This window comes from Bos grunniens, chromosome 19, assembly GCF_055505025.1.
Source record: "Bos grunniens cultivar Pamir isolate PY7600 chromosome 19, Bosgru_T2T1.0, whole genome shotgun sequence".
NCBI classification, from domain to species: domain Eukaryota; kingdom Metazoa; phylum Chordata; class Mammalia; order Artiodactyla; family Bovidae; genus Bos; species Bos grunniens.
Genome location: NC_141183.1, coordinates 39,231,691 through 39,256,330, shown reverse-complemented (window position 1 = coordinate 39,256,330; position 24,640 = coordinate 39,231,691). Strand labels below are relative to the sequence as shown.

General features: G+C 42.5%; 4 protein-coding genes across 5 annotated transcripts; all 4 read right to left on the bottom strand.

The window, feature by feature from the left end:
* Positions 1-467: 467 nt before the first annotated feature.
* Positions 468-3,142, bottom strand: LOC147352290 (olfactory receptor 1E2-like). Of its 2 annotated transcripts, XM_086359647.1 has the most exons (2): positions 3,132-3,142; positions 468-1,401 (listed from the first exon to the last, which is right to left on the bottom strand). In XM_086359647.1, the coding sequence occupies exons 1-2, from the start codon at positions 3,140-3,142 to the stop codon at positions 468-470; spliced, it is 945 nt and encodes a 314-aa protein (XP_086215773.1). The 2 variants fall into 2 exon arrangements, with proteins under 2 accessions (XP_086215773.1, XP_086215772.1); XM_086359646.1 differs by lacking the exon at positions 3,132-3,142 and having other exon boundaries at positions 468-1,412.
* A 6,137-nt stretch (positions 3,143-9,279) lies between these two features.
* On the bottom strand, positions 9,280-10,586 carry LOC147352289 (olfactory receptor 1E5-like). The gene has a single exon (XM_086359645.1). The coding sequence runs from the start codon at positions 10,574-10,576 to the stop codon at positions 9,632-9,634; it is 945 nt and encodes a 314-aa protein (XP_086215771.1). The 5' UTR covers positions 10,577-10,586; the 3' UTR covers positions 9,280-9,631.
* A 5,454-nt stretch (positions 10,587-16,040) lies between these two features.
* On the bottom strand, positions 16,041-17,056 carry LOC147352288 (olfactory receptor-like protein DTMT). The gene has a single exon (XM_086359644.1). The coding sequence runs from the start codon at positions 17,054-17,056 to the stop codon at positions 16,112-16,114; it is 945 nt and encodes a 314-aa protein (XP_086215770.1). The 3' UTR covers positions 16,041-16,111.
* Positions 17,057-22,380: 5,324 nt separating this feature from the next.
* LOC147352287 (olfactory receptor-like protein DTMT) lies at positions 22,381-24,160 on the bottom strand. The gene is made up of 2 exons (XM_086359643.1): positions 24,098-24,160; positions 22,381-23,656 (listed from the first exon to the last, which is right to left on the bottom strand). Exons 1-2 carry the CDS (start codon positions 24,098-24,100, stop codon positions 22,703-22,705), a joined length of 957 nt encoding a protein of 318 aa, XP_086215769.1. The 5' UTR covers positions 24,101-24,160; the 3' UTR covers positions 22,381-22,702.
* Positions 24,161-24,640: the final 480 nt, after the last annotated feature.

Here is a 24,640-nt window from a genome sequence, read left to right as displayed (position 1 = left end):
CCCAGGTTCTGCAGTTTCAATCTCTTCATTCATGGAACGTCTGTCCAAGGTGCTGGATCAAGGGCAGAGGGGAGAGGATGTGTCAACAAGTAAATGAGTAAACGCTCAGTAAGCAATAGTGTTTATTTCAGCAGTAAATAAAACATTGTAAACACTAATGGAAAAAAAGGTGGAGGGAGGGCACAAAGATTAATTGGAAATTTAAAAATGAAGCTTCTTTGAGTAACCTGGAGAGAAAAAAGGAGAAAGATCCGGGAAGGAGGTCACTGACATCCCCTTGCCAAGTCCTACTACATACCTCCACTGTATCTCTTTTACTTATTGGACAATATCCTACTAAGTCATTGTAAAAAAAAAAAGATCATTGAAAACAGAAATCTGGGTTAATATCCCAATATTGATATCAATATACCTACTAAATAAAATTCTGTAGAAATCCCATCTTTATCATCATCTGAATTTTACAGTCATAGAGAGAAGGCATTTTTCTTTTTGCAAAAGACTCTTCTCAGAGCTCCCTTCATGTCTCTGTTTCTCAAGCTGTAGATGAAGGGGTTCAGCATGGGGGCCACCACAGTGTACATCATAGACATGACAGTCTCCTTAACAGTGGAATTATGAGCTGATGGGCATAAATAGAGACCTATAATTGTCCCATAGAAGAGACACACCACAGTGAGGTGGGAGCCACAGGTGGAGAAGGCTTTGCAGATGCCCTTGGCAGAAGGGACCTTGAGGATGGAGGACACGATTCGTGCATAAGACATGATGATGAGTAGGAATGGGATGACAATAATGAGCCCTCCGACGAAAAATATCACCAGCTCATTCACTCGAGTGTCAGAGCAGGACAGCTTCAGCAGAGCAGATGAATCACAGAAAAAGTGGGGGATCACATTGTCTTCACAAAAATGCAGCCTGGCCATGAGCAGGGTGTGCAACATGGCATGGAACGTGGTCAGTATCCAGGGCAGCAAAACTAGGAAGAGACAGAGCCTGGGGCTCATGATGGTGGTGTAGTGCAGGGGGAAGCAGATGGCCATGTAGCGGTCATAGGCCATGGCCACAAGGAGGAAGTCCTCCAAGTCTGCAAAGAACAGGAAGAAGTACATTTGTGTCAGGCAGCCAGCATAGGGGATGGACAGGTCTTGGCTCTGCATGTTCTGCAGCAACTTGGGCATTGTGACAGAGGAGAAGCAGAGGTCAGAGAAAGACAGGTTACTGAGAAACAAATACATGGGTGTGTGGAGGTGGGGATCCAGGCAAATGAGGACGAGGATGAGAAGGTTCCCCAGGACGGTGGTAACGTACATGGCCAGGAACAGGGCGTAGAACAGGTTCTGATGCTCTGACTTGATGGGCAGTCCCAGCAGAAGGAACTCTGAGATAGTAGTTTGATTCCTTCCTGTCATGTTCTGTCTCCAGTGTCTTTAGGAAGAAGTTAATAGTGTCCTTGAAAACCTGAATTTCAGAGTGCACTTATTTCTATGATAAACTGGCTCTTAGATGCTTTGCAAAATTCTCATCACAATAATTACAATATTTACAGGACCCCAATTCTCTATAATCAGAATCTCTATCATTGGAAATGACTTATTTTCATTTCTCTTTAACACAAAACAATATTCCAACTTTCCTAAAACATTTTTATCCCTCAGCTTCTGAGACACATAATACATTGGTTTTTCCCATACTTGCCTGGTCAGACATCCTCAATACTCTACTGGCTTCTGTTTTGTCTCTATCTTCAACTTGATTGATGTTCCAGGGTTTTTTCCTAAAACCTGTTCTCTTATAATTTTATATACCATCAGAAAAGGGCTTCCCAGGTGGTGCTAGTGGTAAGGAACCCGCCTGCCAATGCAGAGACAGTGGAGCCTGGAAGGTTACAGTCCATGGGGTTGCAGATTTGGACAAGATTGAAGCGACTTAGCACACATGCACCAAGAAGAACTCATCTACTTCAATGGCTTGATTACCATTTAAACTTCAGTTGTAGAAGTCTTTCTAACTCATAGAAGAAGATACTCAATTGCTTGAATATTCTCTCTCCTTGGATGTATTACAGGCATCTTCAGTTAAACAGATTCCAAAAGAAACACACGATATCCCTTTGTGCCTCTCCCAATTCCCTCCTCCTCAGGTCTTCCGTATCCCAGAAAAAGACTTTCGGGTTATCCAGATTAAAACATGAAAGGCTTCTTTCATTTCCTCCTTTCTGTTATCAATACCCAACATCTGTCAACAAGATCTAGAAATTCTTTCTCCTTCATTCACTCCTTATCCACACTCTCACCACCTTAGATCAGTTTGACATCACATCTTATTTATATTATTGGAACCACCTTAAAAAATGCTATTGGAATATAGTTGATTTACAATGTTGTCCTAGTTTCAGGTGTGCAGCAAAGTGAATCACTTACGTGTGTGTGTGTTTTTCCAACTCTTCGCAACCCCATGGACAGTCTGCAGCCTGGCAGACTCTTTTGACCATGGAAATTTCCAAGCAAGAATACTGGAGTGGGTTGCCATTTCCTACTCCTGGGGATCTTCCCAACTCAGGGATCAAACCCACATATCTTGAGTCCCCTGCACTGGCAGGCAGAATCAGTTATATCTATACATACATCCACTCTTTTTTTTATTCTTTTCCCAGATAGGCCATTACAGAGTATTGAGTATAGTTCCCTGGGCTTTACAGTAGTTCCTTATTAGTTATCTATTTTATATATAGTAGGGTATATATGTCAATCTTAATCTTTGGAACAACCTCTTAATTCATCTCCCTGCTTCCATACTTGAAATCCATCAGTATCCTTCATCATAGTAGGCATTTGAAGATGAAGAACAGGTAACCATTCTCCATAAAGTCTTTGTGGATTCCCATTGCTCTTAACATAAAGGCAAATTCCTTAAAGGCAAATTCCCTTCAAAAGGTGACTCATGACCTGACCCTTGCCTAACTCCGAAACTCCATCTGGCCCCACAACTGTGCTCACATTTCACTCTCCAGCAAAGCTGGACTAAACACAACACTCTGCTCCAGCACTTTGCACTCACTGTTCCTCTTCCCTAGAGTTCTCTCCCTTCTGCCCCCTCTTTTCCCATGGCTTCCCGTATTTGTCCTTCACATACGTTTCATGTCATTTGCCCTGCAAAGCCTCCCTATCTCCCCCAGACCAGAGGAGAATGCACTGCTATGTTTCCAAGCATCCTTCTTGTCCCCACAGCACTCCAGGACAATGGGATCATTACTCTATAGCTGCCTTCTTCACCAGATTATAAACTCCACGTAGGAAAGGGTCACGTCTGCCTTCACAGCTGCCACAGAGGCAGCACCCGGCCCAGTGCCTGGATACAGGAGGTGTTTCATAAATATCCACTGGTCGTGCTTCAGGTTGAGATGTGCATTTCTCCAACTTTAAAGCCAGCAAAACTCCTTTTAAGTTAGAATCACTACTCTTACTAACTCTTCCCAGGACAGAAACTCACTACCCTCAACCATTTAGCGCTAAATTTGACCCTGTATTACAAAATGTATGGAGTAATGTTGTCCCCAAACTATTTGTTCTCATATGTTTTCAAACACAGTGAGCCCTCAGTCCCTCAGTTGTATCCAATTCTTTGTGATCCCATGGACTGTAGCCCACAAGGCTCCTCTGTCCATGGGATTTCCCAGGCAAGAATACTGGAGTGGGTTGCCATTTCCTTCTCCAGGGGAATGTTTCCGACCTGGGGATTGAACCCGTATCTCCTGCATCTCTTGCACTGGCAGGCAGATTCTTTACCACTGAGCTACCTAAGAAGCCCTTTCAAACACACTACTATTACACTAATACAGATGATATAGGTAATAGAGATATATGCACATATATGGAGAGATATAGATAAAATTCTCTATTGGATCTGTTTCTCTGGAGAAGCCTAACACTTCTCAGTGCACCTCAAGGTAGAAAAAATGGCACCCATTAGATGTGGGAAGCTCCTTCATTAAAGACATAACTAAATCCAACAGCTGGCTTCACCCCTTGATGCTGGCTGATCCAGCCACGTCAATAGGTTTTATACATGGATATTACATAAAGACATAACACTGGGAAGAAACACTTGGTTTCTCAGAATTTTGTTTCCCTGGCAAATGAGCAGGACCCCATTTGTGTGACTGGGGATTACATTTGTATTAAGAGTGTGACTAGCGACCACAAACCAGAGACAGGACTTGGGGATGTTGTCTCTGATCGTGCCATGAGCCTCTCACCTTCTTCAGTCAGTAGTTCTCAGCCAGAACTGCACTTAAATAAATCTAGGGCAATGCTTCTAAAATTTAATATCCCTGAAGTATCTCCTGGGAGTGCTAGCAAAACACTGATTTTGATATAATAGGCCTGCTTCTGCATTTTAATCAGCTCCCAGGTAGTAGTCCATGGGCTTCACAGTGAGTAGGAAGAATACCTGATGCTTTTAAAAGCAAAGATCACTGGACCCCCTCAGATAAATATAATCACAATCTTTGAGAGGAAGTTCATACAGAGTTTTTTTAAAGCTCCAAGGTGATTCTAAAATAAAACAAGGGTTCAGAAGTGTGGCATGAATGCCTACTTAAAAGTTGTTAGTACACTGAAACTACACAATGCTGTAGGAATAAATGATATGTAAGTAACACATAAGAATGCTATCATTAATTAAAAAAATAGATTAAATGAGTGAACATTAGTGAAAAATTCTCCAATGTAGTGAAATTTGGGGAAGTAGAGAGGTGGAAAAGAAAAGCATCACCATACTTGAAAAACTCTCCTACTGAACACCATTCAACCTGGGAATTCAAGACCCTCAGGTTGGAAGAATCCTAAATGACCAGCTCATTCACCTTCTGCCCAACTTACCCAGTGTGTGAGGGTGACTCCAGGATCCTGACCTGAGATTCTACTCTAGTTTATTCACTAAAGCATGTGAGATATCAGCCTCTGTAGTCATCACCTGTGTCTGAAACCTCCCTTCTCACATCTCCCATTCTGTACATCCTTGGACATAAGGGGCCCTGGATCCCAGAGGAGTCTGGATCCTGGAGGAACTCATTAAAGTCAAAGTAATTACCCAGGGCCTCTCTAGGACACCGCCTCCCATGGTGGCTCAGATGGTAAAGAATCTGCCTGCAATGCAGGAGATGCAGGTTCAATCCCTGGAGAAGGGAATGGCAACACACTCCAGTATTCTTGCCTGGAAAAATCCCATGGACAGAGGAACCTGGTGGGCTATCATCCATGGGGTCACAAAGAGTCAGACATGACTTCGCAACTAACACTTTCACTTTCTCTAGGACAAATGCTCTCAGGGTCATGGAGCAGCGACTGATTACAATCACTTATCACACCTGACTACTCTTTGGGGAAAGGTGAAGATGGAGAGAAGCTCATACATGAAAGCTTAATCACTGCCATGGGACACTTATGGTTGGAGCCTACACTTTGGGAGGTAAAAGAGAATGGTTCGTGAAGTCATAAAACAAGCAGGAACCCTACTGTGAGTATCCTAAAATATCTGAAGAGATGGTTTTCTGTGGGCAACAAGAAGCCATCGGTGGTTAGGGCAAAGTGTCAAAAAAGATATATTTTGGAAAGATTCTCAAGGTGGCAGAATCTCTCAATATAACACCATTTTCCAAGAATCACCTGCAGCTAACAATAAGTAGATATCTCTGACACATCTATATGCAGATAAATAGAAAGTACTAGAATAAGAAGAAAGATAAACTCTCCCTGGCCATGTTCAATTCTTTCTCAAGCCAAGACATAAAAGAAAATCCAGTTTGAATCCTGTTGAGGTACTTCTGCCTTCTTGCCTCTGTGAGAAAACATGAATGGCACCTGCAACCACCATCATCTCTGCATGTGTGTACATGGTCAGTCGCTCAGTCATGTCTGACACTTTGTGATGCCATGGACCATAGTCTGCCAGCCTCCTCTGTCTAAGGAATCTTCCAGGCAAGAATACTGGAGTGAGTTGCCATTTCCTACTCTAGGGGATCTTCCTGACCCAGGGATTGAACCCACCTCTCCTACATTGGCAGGTGGTTTCTTTATCATTGCACCACCTGTATAGCCCACCATCATCTCTAATACTCCCCAAATGTGTCAGAATATCTCCTAGTTTCCAGCTCTTCCTTATGCACCAGTTAACTATGGCCACAAAGCCATAACACCTTCTTTCACTACCCATTCCATGTTCTCCTCGGCCACCATCTCAGCTGTATGGGGTTCTCACATAATGCAAATCTTCATTCCTAGTGAATCAGCATCTTCAATGGTCTTGCCTTATCGACTTGTTATAGCTTTATTGATATTTATTTTTAAATAGAAAATACTAAGAGGCACTCAGAGAATTCCCCAGAATTGCAAACATGGTCCTCTCTGATCCAGTTGTGTGGAGAAACCCAGTTTTCCCTTTCTAATCTATAGCACCAACCCAGGCTCATGTAATGTTCATCTTTGCATATGGGTTCACATAAGTGACTTCCCTGGTGGGTCAGATGGTAAAGCATCTGCCTACAATGCGGGAGACCGGGTTTGATCCCCGGGTCAGAAAGAGCCCCTGGAAAAAGAAATAGCAACCCACTCCAGTACTCTTGCCTGGAAAATCCCATCGACGGAGGAGCCTGATAGACTGCAGTCCATGGGGTCGCAAAGAGTCGGACACGACTGAGCAACTTCACTTTCTTTCTTTCACATAAGGACAACAAAATGTTCAGGTGATTTGCTCAACTTCCAATTTAATGAAACCACTGTTACATCCCTTGGTTGAAGCACTCCTCCCCTGAGACCTACATGAGACACTTCTTGTGCATCTTCACTTCTCTCAGCTTCATCTCCTGTTCCAGCCATGGCTTAGTAACCAGCTCTGCACTGGCTTCAGCAAGCTTTAGTAGTGAAACCTGATGGCACCTCACCTCCATTCTGTTCCACATGGTTCAAGCTTCCTGCTCTGGGATTTCTCTGGCTCCATGAAACATGGTGTCATGGGAAACCATCTCAGTATTCATACTAATATTTAAGCAAATGATCCATCAAGAGTGAATTGTTTTTGTTAACATGAGGTGTGGATTGAAGTTTGTTTTTTTCTCATGGAAATCCAAGTTCTCCAGCATCATTGGTCGACAAGACTATTTTCTACTAAATTGTCTTTGCACATTTGTCAGTGATCAATGGATGGTACATGATTGAATCTAGTTTTTGGATTCTATAAGGTATTCTATACTCTCTATATTGATCTGTATTTCTCTAATGCCACCATTTTTAATCTTTTAGCTATAGTAAATTTACTTTTTTAGTTTCTTTGCCTTTACATGTGTATTTTGTAATCTTATTGTTCATTTATACTACCAGAAAATCCTCTGGAATTTAACTGAAATGTGTTGAATCTCTAGATCAGTTTCAGAAGAACATCTTAACAATGTCAAGTCTTTCACCCCATGAACATGTTGTACCTATCAATTTCTTTAGTTCTCAATGAGTTCTTAATCAGAGTTTTGTGATTTCAAGATACAGACCTTGTATATATTGTGTATGATTTATATCCAAGCATTTACAGTTCTGGTGCTATTATATTAATAAGATGGTACTTTAAAAATACAATGAGGAAGGACAGTCTCTTCTATAAATGGCACTGGGGAACTGGAAATGCAAAAGAATTTAACTCAAATGTGTTAATGCTTGAACTAAGACCTAAAATGAAAAAAACTCCTAGAAGAAACATAGGCAGTAAAGTTTTGACATAGGTCTTGGTGACTATTCTTTGAATATGACACCAAAGACATAAGCAACAAAAACAGAAATAAATGGGAACTACATCAAACTAAAAAACTTCTGCATAGAAAAAAAAAAAAAAAAAAACACCAACAAAATGCAAAGGCAACACACCTAATGGGAGCAAATATTTTCAAATCATATACCTGATAAAGGGTTAATATCCAAAATATATTTTTATAAAACTCATATAACTCAAAGCAAAAAAAAAAAAATCTCATTAAAAATGTTCAGAGGATAGGGACAGTTTTGCAAAGACATACAGATGGCCAACAGGCAAATGAAAAGATGTTCCACATTGCTAATTATTAGTGATAAGCAAGTCAAACTGCAATGAGATATCACCTCACACCTATCAGATTGGGCTGTCATCAAAAAGAACACAAATTAAAATGTTGGAGAAGATGTGGAGAAAGGGAACCCTTTTACACTGTTGGTGGAATGTAAATTGGTGCAGCCACTGTGGAAAACAGTATGAAGGTTCATTAAAAAATAAAAATAGAACTGCCATACAATCTAGCAATTCCACTCCTGGATATATATCCAGAAAAAAAAATACTAATTCAAAAAATACATGCACCCCAGGTTCATAGCAGCACTGTTTACAATAGCCATGATGTGGAAGAAACACAAATGTCCATCAACAGATAAATGGATAAAGAAGCTATGACGTGTATATGCAATGAAACATTATTCAGCATCAAAAAGAACAAAATTCTGCCATTTGCAACAACGTGGATGGACCTAAAGCATATTATGCCTATTGAAATAAGTCAGACAAAGACCAATACTCTATAATGTCACTTACATGTGACATTCAATACATAAACAAAACAGAAACAGACTCACAGATATAGACAAGAAACTAGTGGGATATTGATCTGCACTTTTCATATAATGTTCATCTGGTGTAACTATCAGGGCCACTGTGACAATTCTCCAAAAAAAAAAAAAAAACTAGCACATGATCCAGCAATCCCAATTCTGGGTGTGCACCCAAAGGAAATGACATGAGGAATATGAAAAGATACCCACTCTTCATCATTCACGTCAACAATATTCACAATAGCTAAGATATGGAAACAATTCAAATGTCTATTAACCAATAAATGGATACAGAGAATGTGGTATATGCATATAATGGAATATCACTCAGTCTTTAAAAAAAGAAATATTCGAATTGGCTGACTGTGCGGATGAACCTACAGGGCATGGCACTAAGTGAAATAACCCACGAACAGAAGGACAAACACTGACTGATTCCATGTTAGATGTGAGTTATCAATGTAGTTATATTCATAGAAGAGAGGACAGAATGGTGGTTGTCAGGAGCTGGAATGAGCAGAAGATGGAAAGCTGATTTTTTATGGGCATGAAATTTCTGTTACATAAAATGAGTAAGCAGTAAAATATAAGATAGTGCCTGCAGTTAACAATATGGTGTTGTACACACTAAAACACATGCAAAGGAGAGAAGTCATGCTCAAAAAAAGTGGTATTTATTTTATCAGTAAATTAAACATTGGAAGCAGTTTAAAAAAGGCAGGGGGGATGACACAATGATTAACTGGAAGTTTAAAAATAATTCTTCTTAGGGTCACCTGAAGAGAAAAAAAGAGGAAGACTTGTAGGTCACAGACATCCCCTTTCTGAGCCCAACTACAAACCTCCACTTTATCTCTTTTACTTATTGGACAATATCTTATTATGAAATTGTAACAAAAAGATTATTGAAAAAAGTGTCAGGGTTAATATCCCAACATTAATATCAACACATCTACTGGATAAAATTATGTAGAAATTTACCATCATAAATTTTACCAAGTTTACCATCATAGAAAGAAATGAAATTTCTTTTTACGAAAGACTCTTCCCAGAGCTCCCTTCATGTCTCTGTTCCTCAGGCTGTAGATGAAGGGGTTCAGCATGGGGGTCACCACAGTGTACATCATAGCCATCACAGTCTCCTTAACAGTGGAATTATTAGCTGATGGACATAAGTAGAGACCAATAATTGTCCCATAAAACAGGGACACCACAGTGAGGTGGGAGCCACAGGTGGAGAAGGCTTTGCAGATGCCCTTGACAGAAGGGACCTTAAGGATAGAGAAAATAATTCGTGCATAAGACATGATGATGACTAGGAATGGCAGGACAATAATGAGTCCTCCGACGAAAAATATCACCAGCTCATTAATTTGAGTGTCAGAGCAGGACAGCTTCAGCAGAGCAGACATGTCACAGAAAAAGTGGGCGATCACGTTGTCTTCACAAAAACACAGTCTGGCCATGAGCAAGGTGTATAACATGGCAGGCACCGTGGTCAGCACCCAGGACAGCACCACCAGGAAGGAACACAGCCTGGGGCTCATGATGGTGGTGTAGTGCAGGGGGAAGCAGATGGCCACGTAGCGGTCATAGGCCATGGCCACAAGGAGGAAGTCCTCCAGGTCTGCAAAGAACAGGAAGAAGTACATTTGTGTCAGGCAGCTAGCATAAGAGATGGATGGGTCTTGGCTCTGCATGTCCTGTAGCAATTTGGGCATTGTGACAGAGGAGAAGCAGAGGTCAGAGAAAGACAGGTTACTGAGAAACAAATACATGGGTGTGTGGAGGTGGGGGTCCAGGCAAATGAGGACGATGATGAGAAGGTTCCCCAGTATGGTGGTAACGTACATGGCCAGGAACAGGACAAAGAACAGGTTTTGATGTTCTGACTCAATGGGAAGTCCCAGTAGAAGGAACTCTGAGACAACATTTTGATTCCTTCCTGTCATGCTCTGTCTCCAGTACCTTTAGGAAGAAATAACAATGCCCATGAAAACTTGAACTTCAAAATGAACATGTTTCTATGATATATGGGTCACTAGATGCTGAAGAATTGATGCTTTTGAACTGTGGTGTTGGAGAAGACTCTTGAGAGTCCATTGGACTGCAAGGAGATCCAACTAGTCCATTCTAAAGGAGATCAGTCCTGGGTGTTCTTTGGAAGGAATGATGCTAAAGCTGAAACTCCAGTACTTTGGCCACCTCATGCAAGGAGTTGACTCATTGGAAAAGACTCTGATGCTGGGAGGGATTGGGGGCAGGAGGAGAAGGGGACGACAGAGGATGAGATGGCTGGATGGCATCACCTACTCGATGGACGTGAGTTTGAGTGAATTCTGGGATATGGTAATGGACAGGGAGGCCTGGCATGCTGCGATTCATGGGGTCGCAAAGAGTTGGACATGACTGAGCAACTGAACTGAACTGAACTGAACTGAGATGCTTTTGCAAAAATACTTTATATCATTCTCATCACAATAATTACAATCTTTACAGGACTCCAAATCTCTATAATCAGAATCTCCATGATTGGGAATGATTTATTATCTTCACATTGCTCTAAAATATAGCAATATTCCAGATTTTTTAAAGCACACTCTTATTCTCTAGGTCCTGAGACACACGATGTATAGGTTTTTCTTCTTACCCTCCACTAACTGTAATTGGCTTCTGTTTTGTCAATGTCTTCAAGATGATTGATGCTCCAGGGCTTTTCCTTTTTACCTTTTCATTTGGAAAAGATAAACTACCTGTAATTCTATATATACCATGAAGGAAAACTTATCTACTCCAACGGCTTTGATGATTATTTGAGCTTTAGTTGCAAATGTCTCTTTGACCTATGAAAGAAGATACTGAGTTGCCTAACTGCTGTCTTCCCTTGGACATTACACCCTAATTTTCAGCAAAGAAACTCGTGATATCTCCTTAAGTCACTCAGTCCAACTCTTTGCAGCCCCATGGACTGCAATCTACTAGGCTCCTTCGTCCATGGGATTTTCTAGGTAAGAGAACTGGAGTGGGCTGCCATTTCCTTCTCCAGAGGATCTTCCCAACCCAGGGATCGAACCCAGTTCTCCTGCACTGCAGACAGATGCTTTACCATCTGAGCCACCAGGGAAGCCCTTGCCCATCCTCCAATGTCTCCTTGCCACTTCCTCAATTCCCTTCTCCTTTAGCTTCTCATATTTCAGTAAAAGGGAATCCAGGTACTCCACAACCTGAAAGTTTTCTTTCATTCCCTCCTTTGGTCATTATCAGCTTCCCGTGGGTATGTCCTATAGATCCCACCACTTGATTCTCCTACCCTTACAGATACTCCCATTAGCCACTCTCAGTACCCTTGATCAGGCTGACATCATGTCCTTTCTCTACCATTGGAACAGCCTCTTAACAGTCTCCCTGCTTCCAAGATTGAACCCTTCTCCTTTGGTATCCTTTGATTACACTGTTTATAGCTTTCTTCCCTACAGAATGGTAGGCTACCCATAGGAAAGGCCATGTCTGCCGTCACGACTGCAGCAGTGCTTGCAGCTGGCAGAGTGTCTGGACGTGGTTGATGTATCATAACACTCGTTGGTTGTACTTCCAGCTGAAACATGCATTCTTCCAACTTGAAAGACCGCAAACTCTTTCTAAATTAGGAGTTTGCTGTCTGCTCCTACTAAATCCTCCCAGAACCAAAAGTACTAGACTCAACTGCTAGTGCTAGCACTTTGGCACTGAATTTGACACTGTATTACCGAATTTATGGATGTAATTTGTCCTCTTGGAAAATGTCTCCACACCAGATACACTATTTTTTTCCACCATTACAGAGGATATAAACAGAGATATTTATCTATATAGATAAAATAAATATAGATGTACTCTCCAACTGGTTCATTTTCTTTCAAGAATCCTGATTAATCCATCTCAGCATGCCAAAAGCTGGCAAAAAAAAAAGCAAAGGAGAAACATCATTAGATGTGGGAAGCTCCTTCATGAAAGACGTAACTGAATCCAACATCTGGGATTTCACTCCTTGATGCAGGTTGATTCAGCCACGTCAACAGGTTTTACATGTGAATATAGGTACCAGCATCACAGTGGGATGTTGTCACTGATGATGCCATGAGCCTCTTACTTTCTTCACTCATTAAGTCAGTAGTTCTCAGACTGGACTTCATTTAAGGCAACATAGTTCAGTAATTCTAAAAGTTGATAACCCATTAAAATCCCCTGGGAGTTCTGGTAAACCCTGATTTTGATATAGTAACTCTGTGCCTGCATTTTTTTGGTAAGTACTAGTAACTTTACTATGGCCTAATGCTTCTGCAATTTAATCAGCACCCAGCTAATGCCCATGCCCATGCCGCAGTCCATGGACTGCACAGTGAGTAGCAAGGATACCTGATACAGTTTAAAATAAAGATTACTGAAGCCCTCAGATAAATTTAACCACAATTTTTTACTGGAATATAATTGCTACAGTCCATGGCATTGTGAGGAGTCAGATACGACTTGGAGACTGAACCACAATATTATTGCTTCACAATATTGTGTCAGTTTCTGCTGTGAAGCATCCATACAAAATTTTCTAAAGCTCCAAAGTGATTCTAATATAAAATAGGGGTTCAGAACTATGATATTAATGCCTAGAATGAGCTGTCAGTATGCTGAAATTAGTCAATATCATGGGAACAAATAATACAGTGAGTAATACACAAGAATGCTGTCATTAATGAAAGCAGATTATAACTGGTGGAATATCAATAAACATTTCTCAAACATAGTGAAATTTTAGGAGGGAGAGAGGTGGGAAAGAGGAGCATTACCATACCTGAAAAGCTCTCCTGCAGAAGATCACACAACCTGGGAATCCAAGACCTCAGGTGGGAAGGTTTCTAAGGGACCAGCTCACTCACCCTCTGCCTAACTTGCCCAGTGTGTGAGGCTGACTCAGGACCCTGACCTGTGATCCTGCTCCCCTTTATTCACTAACGCATGTAAAGTATCACCCTCTGTAGTCATCACCTGTGTCTGAAAACTCCCTTCTCCATCTCCCATTCTGCACATCCTCAGGCCTCAGGGGCCCTGGATCCCAGAGGAGTCTGAATCCTGGAGGGATTTATTAAAGACAAAACAATTACACAAGACCTCTTTAGGACCAAAGCTCTCAGGGTCCAGGAGCAGTGACTGATTACAATCACTGATCACACCTGACTATACTTGGAGGGAAATGGAGGATGCAGAACTCATGCAGGAAAGCCTAACCACTGCCTGTTTAGGGAATGGACAGCAGACCTTTGTGGTTGGAGCCACAGGTGGAAAGTAAAAGAGGATGGTTGGTGAAGCCATACTAGGAATATCCTAAAAATCCGCGGAGTGTAACAGGATGTTTTCTGTGGGCAACAAGAAGCCTTCAGTGGTTTGAGTAAAGTGTCAAGAAAGATACACATTTTGTTTTGGTTTTGGGGCCATGTTCGGCAGCATGTGGGATCTTAGTCCCTTGACTAGTGATCAAACCCATGCCCTGTGATGTGGAAGCAGAGAGTCTTAACCACATGAACACCCGGGAAGTCCCCAAGACACATATTTTGGAAAGATTCTCAGGGTGGCAAAATCTCTCAGTAAAACACCATTTCCCATAAACCACCTGACGCTAACAAGGGGTAGATCTCTATGACACAACTATATGCAGATATATAGAAAGTACTAGAATAAGAGACAAGAGAAACTCTCCTTGATCATATTCCATTCTTCCTCAAACCAAGATGAAAAAGAAAACCCAGTTTGAATCGCACTGAAGTACTTCAGCCTTCTTACCTCTGTGGGAAAACATTACTGACACCTGCCACTTCCATTGTCTCTAATACTCCCCAAATGTGTAGAATACCTCCTAGTCTCCAGCTCTTCCTGCTGCTGCAGTTATCTATGGCCACAAAGCCATAATTAGCTATTTTTTGGCTGTGCTCTGTCTTCGTTGCTCTGTGTCGCCTTTTCTATAGTTGCGGTGAATGGGGGCTGCTCTGTAGTGGCGGTGCGGTCTCTTCTCGTTGCGGTGGTCTCTCTTGTTGCAGAGCACAGGCCCTTGGCACACAAGCTTAAGTAACCGTGGCACATGGTCATGACAGAGGTGCATGGAGAGCTAAAGTCCATGGGGTCCCAGAAGAGTCAGACATAACTTAGCAACTAAACAACAACAGAGACGAACTAAACTATTGCAGCAAAGGAGATAGAAAGCACTTGAGGTTCAGGGCAGGTCAAGAAGGCATTGGAGACATGAAAATAAATCAGAGGAGACAAGGTTAATGACAGAATAATGGAACCCTTTCCTCATGAAGAGATAAGTAAATATCTATATTCAGCAATGAAAAGTCTAGTTTAGCAGAGGTAAGCAGGGGAGTGAGAATTTTGAATTTTAAAGTATTGACCTCAAGGACAGGGTATTATTTAAAGCATGGTTTTGGTTATTTTTTACAAAAAAAAAAAAAAGATAAATTGTTTAAAAAGGGACACAGGAAGAAACGGCTCTCCTCTCCACCACTTTATGTGGCAGACCTGGGTTCTAACTGGCCTTTCTAGGAGTACGGCATGGCCTGGATGGTGGCCTCACAAATCTGGAAGGCCAGCTTTAGGAAGGGACCACTGGCCCAAGAATTTGCTGCCATAGCAGCACACAGTCAGCCAAGGAGGCAGCGCATCCCAAATTAATGTGATTTTACAAGCTATCACACCTGTGCTGTTTCTTTTAGTCTCCTCCATATTTTCAGGGCTTCCCTGGTGGCTCCGATGGTAAAGAATCCCCCTGCAATGCAGGAGACACAAGAGATCCAGGTTCGATCCCTGGGTCGAAAAGACCTCCTAAAGGAAGAAATGGCAACCCAGTCCAGTATTCTTGCTGGAGAATTCCACGGGCAGAGGAGCCTGGTGGCTACAGTCCATGGGGTCGCAAAGAGTTGGACATGACTGAGCAACTAGCACTTTCTTCACTTCCATATTTCCAAATGGGACCTCAGGGGTTGTCTGGCTCAGTAAATATTAGTAGGCTGCTGTGGGCCTGTGTTCTGTGGTTTCAGTCTCTTCATTCATGGAATGTCTGTCCAAGGTGGTGGGGACAAGGGCAGAAGGAGAGGGTGTTTCCACAGTAAATGAGTAAATGCTCAGTAAACAGTAGAGTTTATTTTATCAGTAAATAAAACATTGGAAACAGTAAAGAAAAAAATGGCGGGGGGGATAGAAAAATTCATTGGAAGTTTAAAAATAATGCTTCTTAGAGTAACCTGGAGAGAAAATTGAGCAAGATTCTGCTAGTAGGTCACTGACATCCCCTTTCCGACTCCTACTACATACCTCTGCCATTTCTCTGTTACTTATTGGATAATATGTTATTATGGAATTTTAACAAAAACATCATTGAAAAAAGAAGTCTGGGTTAATATCCCAATATTAATACCAATATACCAACCACATAAAATTATGCAAAAATCCAAACTTGACCATCACAGAGAAAAGGGAGCTTTTTTTCTCCAAAAGACTCTTCCTAGAGCTCCTTTCATGTCTCTGTTCCTCAGGCTGTAGATGAAGGGGTTCAGCATGGGGGTCACCACAGTGTACATCGTAGCCATCACAGTCTCCTTAACAGTAGAATTATTAGCTGACGGGCATAAGTAGAGACCAATAACTGTCCCATAAAACAGGGACACCACAGTGAGGTGGGAGCCACAGGTGGAGAAGGCCTTGCGGATACCCCTCGCAGAAGGGATCTTGAGGGTGGAGGACACGATTTGAGCGTAGGATGTGATGATGAGTAGAAAGGGGATCACAAGAATGAGCCCTCCCATGATAAATATCACCAGCTCATTCACTCGAGTGTCAGAGCAGGACAGCTTCAGCAGAGCAGACATGTCACAAAAAAAGTGGGCAATAAGATTGTCATCACAAAAGTGCAGCCTGGCCATGAGCAGGGTGTGCAACATGGCATGGAACGTGGTCAGGACCCAGGGCAGCACCACCAGGAAGAGACAGAGCCTGGGGCTCATGATGGTGGTGTAGTGCAGGGGGAAGCAGATGGCCACGTAGCGGTCATAGGCCATGGCCACAAGGAGGAAGCTCTCCAAGTCTCCAAAGAACAAAAGGAAGTACATTTGTGTCAGGCAGCCAGCATAAGAGATGGACGGGTCTTGGCTATGCATATTCTGCAGCAATTTGGGCATTGTGACAGAGGAGAAGCAGAGGTCAGAGAAAGACAGGTTACTGAGAAACAAATACATGGGTGTGTGGAGGTGGGGCTCCAGGCAAATGAGGACAATGATGAGAAGGTTCCCCAGGACGGTGGTAACATACATGGCCAGGAACAGGACATAGAACAGGTTTTGATGCTCTGACTCGATGGGCAGTCCCAGCAGGAGGAACTCTGAGACAATAGTTTGATTCCTTCCTGTCATGCTCTGTCTCCAGTATCTTTAGGAAGAAATTACAATGTCCATTAAAATTTAAATTTCAAAATGAACATATTTCTATGATATATGGGCCACTAGATGCTTTGCAAAAATACTTTATATCATTCTCATCACAATAATTACAATCTTTACAGGACTCAAATTCTCTATAATCGGAGTCTCTATGATTGGAAATCATTTATTTTCTTCACTTTGCTTAAAATATAGCAATATTCCAGATTTTTTAAAACACACTCTTTTTAAAACATCCTCTAGGTCCTGAGACACAAGATGTATGGGTTTTTCTTCTTACCCTCCACTAACTGTAATTGGCTTCTGTTTTGTCAGTATCTTCAAGTTGATTGGTGCTCCTGGGCTTTTCCCTAAACATGGTTCCCTTGTAATTCTATATATACCAAGAAGAAAGACATCTACTCCAATGGCTTTGATGATTATTTAAGCTTTAGTTGTAAATGTCTCTTTAACCTATCAAACAGTATACTCAGTTGCCTGATTGTTATCTTCCCTTGGACATTACACCCTCGTTTGCAGCAAAGAAACTCATGATGTCTCTTTGCTGCCCTTCCGCCAATTCCCTCCTCCTCTAATTTATCATATTTCTCAGCAAAAGGGAATCCAGGTGCTCCACAACCTGAAAGTATTCTTTCATTCCCTCCTTTGGTCATTATCAGCTTCCTATCTGTGGGCAAGTCCTACAGATTCTCCTACCCTTTCAGACACTGCCATAGCCACTCTCAGTACCCTTGATCTGACTGACATCATGTCATTTCTCTACCACTGGGATGGCCTCTTAACTCGTCTCCCTGATTCCATGACTGAACCCTTCTCCTTCGGTATCCTTTGATCACACTGTTTATAGCTTTCTTCCCTACAGAATGGTAGGCTACCTGTAGGAAAGGCCATGTCTGCCGTCACGACTGCAGCAGTGCTTGCAGCTGGCAGAGTGTCTGGACATATTTGACATATCACAACACTAATTGGCTGTGCTTCCAGCTGAGACTTGCATTCTTCCAACTTGAAAGACCGCAAACTCCTTCTAAATTAGGAGTTTGCTGTCTGCGCCTACTAAATCCTCCCAGAAGAAGTACTAGACTCAACTCCTATTGCTAGCACTTTGGCACTGAATTTGACACTGTATTACCGAATTTATGGATGTAATTTGTCCCCATGGAAAATGTCCCCACACCAGATACACTATTCTATTCACCATCACAGAGGATATAGAGATATTTATCTATATAGATAAAATAAATATAGGTATAGATGTACTCTCCAACTGGTTCATATTCTTTCAAGAATCCTGATTTATCCACCTCAGCGTGCCTCAAAGCTGACCAAAAAAAGCAAAGGAGAAGCATCATTAGATGTAGGACGCTCCTTCATGAAAGACAGAATGGAATCCAACATCTGGGATTTCACTCCTTGATATGGGTTGATCCAGCCACGTGAACAGGTTTTACACATGGACAAAGGTACTGATATCACAGTGAGAAGAATCATTGAAGAAAATCATGATTTTCTCAGAAAATTTTTCCCTGGCAAGTGAGCAGGTCCCAACTCTTGTGCCAAGAGTGTGACTGTGGATCACAAACCAGAGACAGGACTTGGGGACGTTATCACTGATGATGCCATGAGCCTCTCACATTCTACACCCATTAAGTCAGTAGTTCTCAGCCTGGACTTCACATAAGGCAACATAATGCAGTGGTTCTAAAATTTCCATGAATATAATAATAATAATCCATGAAAATTCCCTGGGAGTTCCGGAAAACCATGAAAATTCCCTGGGAGTTCCGGAAAACCCTGATTTTGACACAGTAGGTCTGCTCCTGCATTTTTTGCTAAGTACTAGTAACTTTATTATGGCATAATGCCTCTGCACTTCAATTAGCACCCAGTTAATGTCCATGCCTCAGTCCATGGACTACACAGTGAGTAGCAAGGATATTTCATACATTTTAAAAATAAAAATTACTGAAGCCCTCAGATATATTTAACCACAGTTTTTTATTGGAATATCATTGCTTCAGTCCATGGCATCGAGAGGAGTCGGACAGGACTTGGCGGCTGAACAACAAAATAAGTGCTTCCCAATATTGTGTCAGTTTCTGCTGTGCAACATCCATTCAAAATTTTCTAAAGCTCCAAAGTGATTCTAACGTAACATTGGAGTTCAGAACTATGACACTAATGCTTACATTGAGTTGTCAGTATGCTGAAATGATTCAATATCATTGGAATAAATAATATGATGAGTAATACACAAAAATGCAGGCACTGATAAAAATAGATTATAACTGGTGTAATATTAATAAGCATTTCTCAAACATAGTGAAATTTTAGGAGGGAGAGAGGTGGAAAAGAGGAGCATTCAGTTCAGTTCAGTTCAGTTCAGTCGCTCAGTCGTGTCTGACTCTTTTCGACCCCATGAATCGCAGCACGCCAGGCCTCCCTGTCCATCACCAACTCCCGGAGTTCACTCTAACTCACATCTATCAAGTCGGTGATGCCATCCAGCCATCTCATCCTCTGTTGTCCCCTTCTCCTCCTGCCCCCAATCCATCCCAGCATCAGAGTCTTTTCCAGTGAGTCAACTCTTTGCATGAGGTGGCCAAAGTATTGGAGTTTCAGCTTCAACATCAGTCCTTCCAAAGAACACCCAGGGCTGATCTCCTTTAGAATGGACTGGTTGGATCTCCTTGCAGTCCAATGGACTCTCAAGAGTCTTCTCCAACACCACAGTTCAAAAGCATCAATTCTTCATTACCATATCTGAAAAACTCTCCTGCAGAACATCATACAACCTGGGAAATCAAGACCCTTAGGTTGGAAGGACCATAAGTGACCAGCTCATTCACCCTCTGCCCAACTTACCTAGTGTTTGAGGGTGACTCCAAGACCATGACCTGAGATCCTGCTCCCCTTTATTCACTAAAGCATGTAGAATATTACCCTCTGTAGTCATCACCTGTGTCTGAAAACCCCATTCTGCACATCCTCGGGCCTCAGGGGCCCTGGATCCCAGAGGAGTCTGGATCCTGGAGGGATTTATTAAAGACAAAGCAATTACCCAGGACCTCTCTAGGACCAATGCTCTCAGGGTCCAGGAGCAGTGACTGATTATAATCACTGATCACACCTGACTATACCTTGAGGGAAATTGAGGATGCAGAGCTCATGCGGGAAAGCCTAACCACTGCCTGTTTAGGGAATGGACAGCAGACCTTTGTGGTTGGAGCCACAGGTGGAAAGTAAAAGAGGATGGTTGGTGAGGCCATACTGTGAATATCCTAAAATATCTGAGTGTAGCAGGCTGCTTTCTGTGGCAACAAGAAGCCTTCAGTGAGTTTAGTAAAGTGCCAAGAAAGACATTTTGGTTTTTGGCCATGCTGGGCAGCATGTGGGATCTTAGTTCCTGGACCAGGGGGTCTAACCTGCACCCCTTTAAGTGGAAACTCAGAATCTTAACCACTGAACTGCCAGGGAAGTTCCAAGACACATATTTTGGGAAGATTCTCAAGATTGCAGAATCTCTCAGTAAAACACCATTTCCCATAAATGACCTGTAGCTAACTAGGAGTCGTTACCTATGTGACACAACCATATGCACATATATAGAAAGTACTAGAGTAAGAGACAAAAGAAACACTCCCTGATTATACTCAATTCTTCCTCAAGCCAAGATAGAAAAGAAAACCCAGTTTGAATTCCACTGAAGTACTTCTGCCTTCTTACCTCTGTGGGAAAACGATACTGGCACCTGACCTGCATCGTCTCTAATACTCCCCAGATGTGTCAGAATACCTCCTAGTTTCCAGCTCTTCCTGCTACTGCAGTTATCTATGGCCACAAGGCCATAATTAACTTTTTTGTGGCTGTGCTGGGTCTTCTTCGCTGTGTGTGGGCTTTTCTGTAGTTGCCGCAAACAGGAGCTACTCTGTAGTCGTGGGGTGTGGGCTTCTCGTTGCGGTGGCCTCTCTTGTTGCAGAGCACAGGCTCTTGGTGGCTCACGGGCTTAGTTGCCCTACGGCATGACAGAGGAGCCTGGTGAACTAAAGTCCACGGGGTAGCAAAAGAGTTGGACATGATTTAGCAACTAAACAAGAACAAAAAAGACAAACTAAACTATTGTAGCAAAGGAGATAGAAAGCGCACTTGAGTTCAGGGCAGGTCAAGAAGACACTGGAGACATGAAAATATATCAGAGGAGAGACGGTTAAGAGACAGGATAATGCAAACCCTTGCTCAAGAAGAGATAAGTAAATATCTATATTCAACAATTAAAAGTCCAGTTTAGCAGAGGTAACCAGAGGAGTGAGAATTTTGAATTTTAAGTAGTATTGAGCTCGAGTATAGTATTAGTATTAATCACTCACTCGTGTCTGACTTTTTGCGACCCCGTGGACTGTAGCCAGCCAGGCTCTTCTCTCCATGGGATTCTCTAGGCAAAAATACTAGAGTGGGTTGCCATTTCCTCCTCAATAAAGAAACCTGTAACTGGCTGTGATCAGTTAATTGTGAGCACCACTGTACTTGGACCAGCCTGACCTCAAGAACAGAGTATTATTTAAAGCATGGTTTTGGTTATGTTTTTTAAAAAAAAAACATGATAAATTAACTGTTACAGAAAGAGACACAGATACTGAAGAAAGGGCTCTCCTCTCCACCTCTTTATGTGGCAGACCTGGGTTCTAAGTGGCCTTTCTGGGAGCACAGCATGGTCAGGATGGTGGCCTCACACAGCCAGAAGAGCCAGCTTTAGGAAGGGACCACTGGCCCAAGAATTTGCTGCCATAGTGGCACACAGTCGGCCAAGGAGGCAGTGCATCCCAAATTAATGTGACTGTACAAGCTATCACACCTGTGCTGTTTCTTTTAGTCTCCTCCATATTTTCAGGGCTTCCCTGGTGGCTCCGATGGTAAAGAATCCCCCTGCAATGCAGGAGACACAAGAGATCCAGGTTCAATCCCTGGGTCAAAAAGATCCCCCGGAGGAAGAAATGGCAGCAGCCCACTCCAGTATTCTTGCTGGAGAATTCCACGGACAGAGAAACCTGGTGGCTATAGTCCATGGAGTCGCAAAGAGCTGGACACAACTGAGCAACTAACACTTTCTTCACTTCCATATTTTCAAATGGGACCTTGGGGGTTGTCTGGTTCAGTAAATATTAGTAGGCTGCTGTGGGCCCGGGTTCTGTAGTTTCAGTCTCTTCATTCAAGGAATGTCTGTCCAAGGTGGTGGGGTCAAGGGCAGAAGGGACAGGGTGTCCCCACAGTAAATGAGTAAATGCTCAGTAAGCAGTAGAGTTTATTTCATCAGTAAATAAAACACTGGAAACAGTAAAGAAAAAAGGTGGGGTGGGGATACAAAGATTAGTTGGAAGTTTAAAAATAATGCTTCTTAGAGTAACCTGGAGAGAAAAAACAAGCAAGATTCTGCTAGTAGGTCACTGACATCCCCTTTCCAAGTCCTACTACATACCTCCACCATATCTCTGTTACTTATTGGACAATATCTTACTATGGAATTTTAACAAAAAGATCATTGAAAAAAGAAGTCTGGGTTAATATCCCAATATTAATACCAATATACTTGCTGCATAAAATTGTGTAGAAATCCCACCTTTATCATCACAGAGAGAAGGGAGTTTTCTTTCTCCAAAAGACTCTTCCCAGAGCTCCCTTCATGTCTCTGTTCCTCAGGCTGTAGATGAAGGGGTTCAGCATGGGGGTCACCACAGTGTACATCATAGACATGACAGTCTCCTTAACAGTGGAATTATGAGCTGATGGGCATAAATAGAGACCAATAATTGTCCCATAGAAGAGAGACACCACAGTGAGGTGGGAGCCACAGGTGGAGAAGGCCTTGCGGATACCCCTCGCAGAAGGGACCTTGAGGGTGGAGGACACGATTCGAGCATAGGACGTGATGATGAGTAGAAAGGGGATCACAAGAATGAGCCCTCCAGTGATAAATATCACCAGCTCATTCACTCGAGTGTCAGAGCAGGACAGCTTCAGCAGAGCAGACATGTCACAGAAAAAGTGGGCGATCACGTTGTCTTCACAAAAATGCAGCCTGGCCATGAGCAGGGTGTGCAACATGGCATGGAACGTGGTCAGCACCCAGGGCAGCAAAACCAGGAAGAGACAGAGCCTGGGGCTCATGATGGTGGTGTAGTGCAGGGGGAAGCAGATGGCCACGTAGCGGTCATAGGCCATGACCACAAGGAGGAAGCTCTCCAGGTCTCCATAAAACAGGAAGAAGTACATTTGTGTCAAGCAGCCAGCATAGGGGATGGACAGGTCTTGACTCTGCATATTCTGCAGCAATTTGGGCATTGTGACAGAGGAGAAGCAGAGGTCAGAGAAAGACAGGTTACTGAGAAACAAATACATGGGTGTGTGGAGGTGGGGGTCCAGGCAAATGAGGACGAGGATGAGAAGGTTCCCCAGGACAGTTGTAACGTACATGGCCAGGAACAGGGCGTAGAACAGGTTTTGGTGCTCTGACTCGATGGGCAGTCCCAGCAGGAGGAACTCTGAGACAACAGTTTGATTTCTTTGTGTCACGATCCATCTCTAGTATATTTAGGAAGGAATAACAGAGTTCACAAAAACCTGAATTTCAAAATAAACACATTTCTATGACAGAAATATGTGTTAGGTGTTCTGCAAAAAAATATTTTATATCATTCTCATCGTAGTCATAATAATCTCAACAGTACTGCAAATCTCTATAATCAGAATCTATGATCAGAAATGACTTTCTTCACTTCTTTTTAATGCGCAACAATATTTCAAATTTTCTAATATACTTTTGTCCATTAATTTCTGAGACAGAAAATGTGGTGTTTTTCATCATACCTGCCTAGCTGGACATCCTCACAAACTGCAATTGGTTCTTGCTTTGTCAGTATCTTACATGTCGATGTTCTGGGACTTTTTCGTGAATGCTGTTCTCTTATAACGGTGGTACATATACCACCAAGAAAAATTCTTCTACTGAATGGCTTTGCTTACCATTTAAGACTCGTGTGTAGATTTCTCAGGGCTTCCCAGGTGGCTCAGTGGTAAAGAATCTGCCTGCCAATACAGGAAACGCAAGAGACCACAGGTTCAATCCCTGGATCAGGAAGATCCCCTGGAGGAGGACATGGCAATCCACTACAGCATTCTTGCCTGGTAAATCCCATGGACAGTAAAGCCTGGCAGTCTACAGTCCATGGAGTCACAAAAGAGTCAGACACAACTTAGCAGCTAAACAACAGCAACAACAAATATATACATTTGCAGATCAACATTTCATTGAAGAAATTCATGACCAGACCCCTGCCCCACTCCAAATTCCCTCCACCTCTAGTCTCCCATATCCCCAGAAAAGAGTTTCAGGAGCTCCAGATGAAAACATGAGAGTTGTCTCTTATTCCCTCCTTTCTTTTATCCTCAACATCCAATCTGTCAACACATCCTGTATATTAATTTCCTTTCTCACTCATCCATTCTTTATCCCTTTGGGGCTGGTTGATCTAGCTGTGTCAACAGGTTTTACACCAGGACATTGGT

Excerpts from the sequence above, each read along its gene's own strand:
- LOC147352288 (XM_086359644.1), bottom strand. The coding sequence starts at position 17,056 with ATGACAGGAAGGAATCAAACTATTGTCTCAGAGTTCCTCCTGCTGGGA.
- LOC147352289 (XM_086359645.1), bottom strand. The coding sequence starts at position 10,576 with ATGACAGGAAGGAATCAAAATGTTGTCTCAGAGTTCCTTCTACTGGGA.